This window comes from Euprymna scolopes, chromosome 11 (assembly GCF_053919585.1).
Source record: "Euprymna scolopes isolate OS-2025 chromosome 11, ASM5391958v1, whole genome shotgun sequence".
NCBI classification, from domain to species: domain Eukaryota; kingdom Metazoa; phylum Mollusca; class Cephalopoda; order Sepiida; family Sepiolidae; genus Euprymna; species Euprymna scolopes.
Genome location: NC_136492.1, coordinates 40,550,619 through 40,558,006, shown reverse-complemented (window position 1 = coordinate 40,558,006; position 7,388 = coordinate 40,550,619). Strand labels below are relative to the sequence as shown.

Genomic DNA, 7,388 nt, shown 5'->3' with positions numbered 1-7,388 from the left:
ATTTCGTATTTATTATTATTGGACCTAATATACAATATGATTTCGTATTTATTATTATTGGACCTAATATACCATAAGATTTCGTATTTATTATTATTGGACCTAATATACAATATGATTTCGTATTTATTATTATTGGACCTAATATACAATATGATTTCGTATTTATTATTATTGGACCTAATATACAATATGATTTCGTATTTATTATTATTGGACCTAATATACAATATGATTTCGTATTTATTATTATTGGACCTAATATACAATATGATTTCGTATTTATTATTATTGGACCTAATATACAATATGATTTCGTATTTATTATTATTGGACCTAATATACAATATGATTTCGTATTTATTATTATTGGACCTAATATACAATATGATTTCGTATTTATTATTATTGGACCTAATATACAATATGATTTCGTATTTATTATTATTGGACCTAATATACAATATGATTTCGTATTTATTATTATTGGACCTAATATACAATATCATGTCGTATTTATTATTATTGGACCTAATATACAATATGATTTCGTATTTATTATTATTGGACCTAATATACAATATGATTTCGTATTTATTATTATTGGACCTAATATACAATATGATTTCGTATTTATTATTATTGGACCTAATATACAATATGATTTCGTATTTATTATTATTGGACCTAATATACAATAAGATTTCGTATTTATTATTATTGGACCTAATATACAATAAGATTTCGTATTTATTATTATTGGACCTAATATACAATATGATTTCGTATTTATTATTATTGGACCTAATATACAATATGATTTCGTATTTATTATTATTGGACCTAATATACAATATGATTTCGTATTTATTATTATTGGACCTAATATACAATAAGATTTCGTATTTATTATTATTGGACCTAATATACAATATGATTTCGTATTTATTATTATTGGACCTAATATACAATATGATTTCGTATTTATTATTATTGGACCTAATATACAATAAGATTTCGTATTTATTATTATTGGACCTAATATACAATATGATTTCGTATTTATTATTATTGGACCTAATATACAATATGATTTCGTATTTATTATTATTGGACCTAATATACAATATGATTTCGTATTTATTATTATTGGACCTAATATACAATAAGATTTCGTATTTATTATTATTGGACCTAATATACAATATGATTTCGTATTTATTATTATTGGACCTAATATACAATAAGATTTCGTATTTATTATTATTGGACCTAATATACAATATGATTTCGTATTTATTATTATTGGACCTAATATACAATATGATTTCGTATTTATTATTATTGGACCTAATATACAATATGATTTCGTATTTATTATTATTGGACCTAATATACAATAAGATTTCGTATTTATTATTATTGGACCTAATATACAATAAGATTTCGTATTTATTATTATTGGACCTAATATACAATAAGATTTCGTATTTATTATTATTGGACCTAATATACAATATGATTTCGTATGTATTATTATTTGACCTAATATACAATATGATTTCGTATTTATTATTATTGGACCTAATATACAATAAGATTTCGTATTTATTATTATTGGACCTAATATACAATAAGATTTCGTATTTATTATTATTGGACCTAATATACAATATGATTTCGTATTTATTATTATTGGACCTAATATACAATATGATTCAAAAAGTGTTTTAAGATTTAAAAAGTTTTTTTAAAAAAATGACTCGTGGGCCACCACCGAGAATCGAAACCAAAACGTTTAGCTTACGATTTTCTTTTTCCTTTGACGTTAATGCCTGAGCTATGAAGACATGTTTGCTGCTAGGCTAAAAATTATTACATGAACAAATAACTATTACGTTATGCATGCATATTCCTAATGCTGTCGTTCGACCTTCACCGGGCAAATTCCATTTTTTTAATTTTCACATTTTTGTACCGATTTTCCTCAGCTAAATCCCAAATATAAATTTTCACATTGGTTCGAATACCCCATATATTAAGTTTCATGTCTGTAAATCAAAAACTGACAGAGGAGTTTGGTAAGCAAACCAAACCTCGATAAATTTCTGTTCCAATAATGAAAAGTGATTTAGAATGATGATTGAAAGAAACGGAAAATACTGGAAATTTGGGGAACGTTTTCACTCAGACCTCAGAGAATAGTACTTGTTTTTACCAATGAGCGATCACTGGTGATGACGTTTGATAACCCAGTGAGTAATAAGCAACAGTCTCAGTAATCATATCGTATGAATCCGAAGATTCTATTGTTGGCATTGGTTTCCCGATATTTTTTAGTTAGAATTCTTTCTAGAAAGACATCAGGTACATACGGGGGAAGCATGTGAAAGTGACTTTTTATGGAACGAACTGGATTCGAACTTGGAACATACAAGTTGTCAGTCCGTGTCGTTAACCACATAGCCACCATCAACTCCCAGTAATGACAATAGGTACATATTATAAAACAACAACAAATACAGTCCTGGTCAAAATCATAAGACCACTTAAGAAAGTAAGCGTTTACGCATATTATCGAATTTTTAATCAAACAAATGGTTGAAACCATTGCCAAAAGGGAAAATATGGAAAAAAATGAAATCTGCTTCATTCGAAACCTTAACCCTGATCTAATAATTATTTTTTTAAAAACAAACATTTTCACCTGGACAAAATGATAAAACCACTGATAATTTATCTAACAAAAGGCAATTATAAATTACTAAAAAGGGTCTCAGTATTTAGTATAGCCTCCATTATTACGAATTACTTCAAAAATTCTCTTTGGCATGTTTGCGACTAAACTTTTTATCAGTTGCAAAGGAATTTTATCCCATGTACTGAAAACTGAATCATACTGGGTTCCATCCTTGAACACTTCTTTTGCCATCCATCCCGAAAGATTTTCAATGGGATTGAGGTTCGGAGAACATGCTGGATGATCTAACAATTCTATATTATTTGAAGAAAAGTATTCTCATACTTGTCGAGAAGTGTGTGTCGCAGCGTTGTCTTGCTGGAAAATACAATTTCTTCCACACAGACGTGGACCTTCAGTCCTGATAGAAGCATTTTCAAGCATTGAAATGTACTTCAATGATGTTTGCCGGCCTTTCACTACTTGCAACTTTAGGGTCCCAGCTGACGAGAAAGCACCCCAGATCATTAAAGACCCTCCTCCACTACACCGAGTTGAAAAAGTCTCTTTGGGCAAATTTTTGTCATGTCAGTAGTGTTGAAATCCATCTGGACCATCTAGATTAAACTTTTTCTCATCGGAGAAAATTACATTTTCCCACTTCTCTTCATCCCAAGTCTAGTATTTGGTGGCATATTTAAGTCGGTTAGTTTTGTGCTGTTCAAGAAGACGTGGTTTTTGCATTCGCTTTAAATGATTGAAACTCTTCATTTTCAGATGCCTTAGATTTAGGACTACATTCTGCTGCTGTTTGGCTTTTCACTCGACTTGAGCTCATACTGGAGTTTTTTTTTTAAACTTCTTCTGATACGGCGATCCAGTGATGGTTTTTGTTTTTGTTTTTTGGTCGACCTGGACTCTTTTTGTGCCCATATTGATCTGGATATCTTAAAAAATTTGTGATGACCGTTTTGCTACGATTCATTTTGTTTGCAATGGATTTATGGGAGAGTCCACCCCTATTAAGCTCAAAGATCCTAGCTCTCTCAAACTCTGATAATGGTTTCCCTTTTACCATTTATAATTTAGTAAGATGTTTTTTATCCACTAACAAGTTGCTTTTAGTAACATAGAAAACTTTTTGTATTCATTTTTTCAAAACTAGCCGATTTTATTAAAGTGGTCTTATCATTTTGACCAGGTGAAAATGTTTGTTTTTTAAAAAACAATTATTAGATCAGGGTTAAGGTTTCGAATGAAGCAGATTTCATTTTTTTTCCATCATATTTTCCCTTTTGGCAATGGTTTCAACCATTTGTTTGATTAAAAATTCGATAATATGCGTAAACGGTTACTTTCTTAAGTTGTCTTATGATTTTGACCAGGACTGTATATACATGAGAATAAATAAATAATAAGATGGAAACGAAAGTTCGAAATCAACTGAATTAAATACATATTTGTTTACACTGAATAAAAACACAAAAAATATATCCAGTTTGGTAGAAAAGTAACTTATCTTGCCTTTGATAACATTTCTTTGTCATATATTTGTTTTTTGACAACTTTTTCGAATCTATGTGTACAGTAATACAAATCCGAACTTTCTTATAATAAATAGTTAAAGTTTATTTCTGCTACTTAATCCATATGCCTTTTTTATTTTAAATAATTTTTGGTTACTTTCTTTATTCTTTTTATGTTCTGTAGCATTGACTTAATTACTGTCGTGTGAATTTTTAAATTTTTAATGTCAAAAGGGTTTGAAATAATAAACCTTTTGTTTTAGGATTTTATTCAAACTGGTAGAAACACGTTTAACCTCTTTAATACAACAAAATTCCTTTTTCAGTTGAACATTCAATAAATTTGTTTATAATGCGTATATGGCAACAATGAAAAAGGAATCAAGTTACTTGATCGGCACAAATCCTACATTCCTAAGTTTTCATTTTTTTATGAAATGTATTTTTCCCTATGATTTTGAACACTACTTGTTGTTATTGCCGTTGAAATATATTCGACGTTGTGTTCCTGCTTAGTTTTTTTTTTTTACACAAAATTAAATCTCCTGCGTAGTACAGAACACTATTACAACGAGGCTTGAACATTGATCGCGTGTCAGGAATTGTTAATGTCTGAATATCTGATTTTTACTTATTTATGTTCCTAAATTACTAAACTTGCATTATTTATACGAAAAATATTTATCAAATTTTGCTGTTTCAGGGTGCAAACTTTGTCCATGAATAAATTTTTGAAACGGAAAGCTCATGATGAAATCAACTCAGAATCTGATACAGAGACAGAAGAGATTGTTCAGAAAAACAAATTAAGAAAATATGATGCGGAGTATATTCGATTTGGATTCATTGAAAGTGTTTCTAATGCGAACAGACCACAGTTTTTACTTTGTCATAAGTTGTTGTCGAATAAAGCCCTGAAGCCAGCTAAATTGCAGCGACATTTAACAACACTACATTCTCAATTTGCCACAAAACCAAAAGATTTTTTTGAAAGAAAAAAGAATGATTATTTAAAGCAGACAAAACTTTTGCAATGTCAATAACATCAAATCATAATCTATTACGGGTATCTTATTTAGTGACACTGAGAGTGGCTCGTGATAAGAAGGCCCATAATATTGCTGAAGAATTTGTATTGCCCTGTGCAATAGACATGTGTGAGGCAGTTTTGGATGAAAAATGTGCTGCGAAATTGAAAGCTGTGCAACTTGCAGAAAACACAATTGTGCAAAGAATAGAAGATATGTCAGAAGACATAAAAACTCAGTTGACAGTGAAAACATGCATTTTTGTATTACAACTTGATGAAAGCACAGATATTACCAGTGGATCTCAACTTATGGTGTATGTACGATATTGTTGGAAAAATGAAATGTTTGAAGATTTTCTATTTTGCCATCCATAGGATGGCCTACTAGAACAACTAGTGAGGAAGTTTTTAAAGTATTGGACTCTTTTCTTTCTCAGCCAGGCGTGTTATGGAGCCAGTATTGGCATATGTACACATGGGGCGACGTCAATGGCCGGTATTTACTCAGATGTTGTGGGGCATGTTAATATCACTGTAAGACAATGCATGATTTATTGAGACGCTCTGGTTGCCAAAAAAATAGATGCTTGCCATCTTGTATTAAAGTGATAAATTTCATTAAAACCAGACTACTGTTTAGTCGTTTCTTTGCAATACTCTGTGGTGAGATGGGGGCTGAACATTCAAGTCTGTTGTTTCATACAGAGGTAAGATGGCTATCACGAGGTAAAGTAATTCAGCGTTTATTTGAACTTAGAGAAGAACTGTTGATGTTTCTGTGTGTTTATAATGCTGAACTGGCTTTGATAATGGCTGATAAAATTTGGCTTTGCAAAGTTGCTTATTTGGCAGATATATTCAACAAACTTAATGAACTGAATTTATTTTTACAAGGGAGAAATTCAAATATTTTATTTAGTCATGACAAAATACAAGCCTTCCAGAAAACAACTGAATATATGGACTACAAAGTTAGTAAGACAACTTTAGATATGTTCCCTACACTGGATGAATATCTCAGCAACAATGATTCAGTTAATGTTGATTTGGTAATTGTAGATGTTAAACGACATTTGATATCACTAGCCGAACATTTTAACAAATATTTCTCGAAAGATATTCCAGATAATTTTGAAAATTTTGACTGGATCAGAAATCCGTTTAATGTTGAAATAGCTGATAGCATGTTCACAGGAAATGAACTGGAAGAGTTGGCTGAAATTTCATGCGACAGAAGTTTAAAAATCAATTTTATGCAGCAACAAGTTTCGAAATTCTGGCTCACTGTAGCCTCCAAATATCCATTGTTATCTCGAAAGGCAATTAAGATTTTGTTACCGTTTGCAACAACATACTTATGCAAAGCAAGATTTTCGGCACTGAACAATCTGAAAAATAAATACAGATCCAGACTTGCTCCAGAAAGTGACTTTCGTGTGTGTTTGTCAGTAATATGGCCAAGAATTGACAGTTTGTGCAAAGCCAAGCAAGCACATCCTTCTCACTAAGTGTGTGTTGAAAAATCCTACGTGTGTGTAATTGACAATAAAACTATTTGTTAAATACTATTGCTGTTTTCATTTAATATTAATATTTTAATCATTATGGAGTTTTCTCCTCCTAATATTGTTGTCACTAGAATAAAAATCACAGATGATCGATCTTCGGCCTACGGCTGATTAAAAACCGATGAGAAATGCAGATTACGCCCAGTCATTATCATTCCAGTGTTATCGGAAGAAAGGCGACACCAAGCAATCGGACATTTTACTGCGTCAATTTCATAATCGTTTATAAGGAGGTCCCTAAGGTAAAGCCTGAAATATAAAGGGGTCCGCAAGTCAAGAAGTTTGAAAAACCCTGGAGTACAAATCCCAAGAGCGATAGGAGCTTTCTATCATGTCTGAAACTGACACAATGAGCGAGATTAGAGATGCGTCGTTGTACAACTCATGCTCTCTACTGATCCAAGTTATGACCACAGGACCATTGCCAGCACCCTCAAAATGGATCGTTTGATTGCCACGAATAACAGCTACGTGCTCTGGATGATGAAAACAAAGTTTCCGGTCACGGTTATGGCCTTTCGTGTGGTTTAAAGTGAGGGCTAAACCATGCCACCTCACATGTTCGAAGTTGGCTTGAAAGTCAA

General features: G+C 31.1%; 1 protein-coding gene across 1 annotated transcript; it reads left to right on the top strand.

The window, feature by feature from the left end:
- The first annotated feature begins 5,904 nt into the window (after window positions 1-5,904).
- Window positions 5,905-6,744, top strand: LOC145288132 (protein FAM200A-like). The gene has a single exon (XM_080136194.1). It carries the CDS (start codon window positions 5,905-5,907, stop codon window positions 6,742-6,744), a length of 840 nt encoding a protein of 279 aa, XP_079992320.1.
- The last annotated feature ends 644 nt before the right edge of the window (window positions 6,745-7,388 follow it).

Bases quoted from the DNA above. Each gene is read 5' to 3' on its own strand.
- LOC145288132 (XM_080136194.1), top strand. From the start codon at position 5,905: ATGGGGGCTGAACATTCAAGTCTGTTGTTTCATACAGAGGTAAGATGG.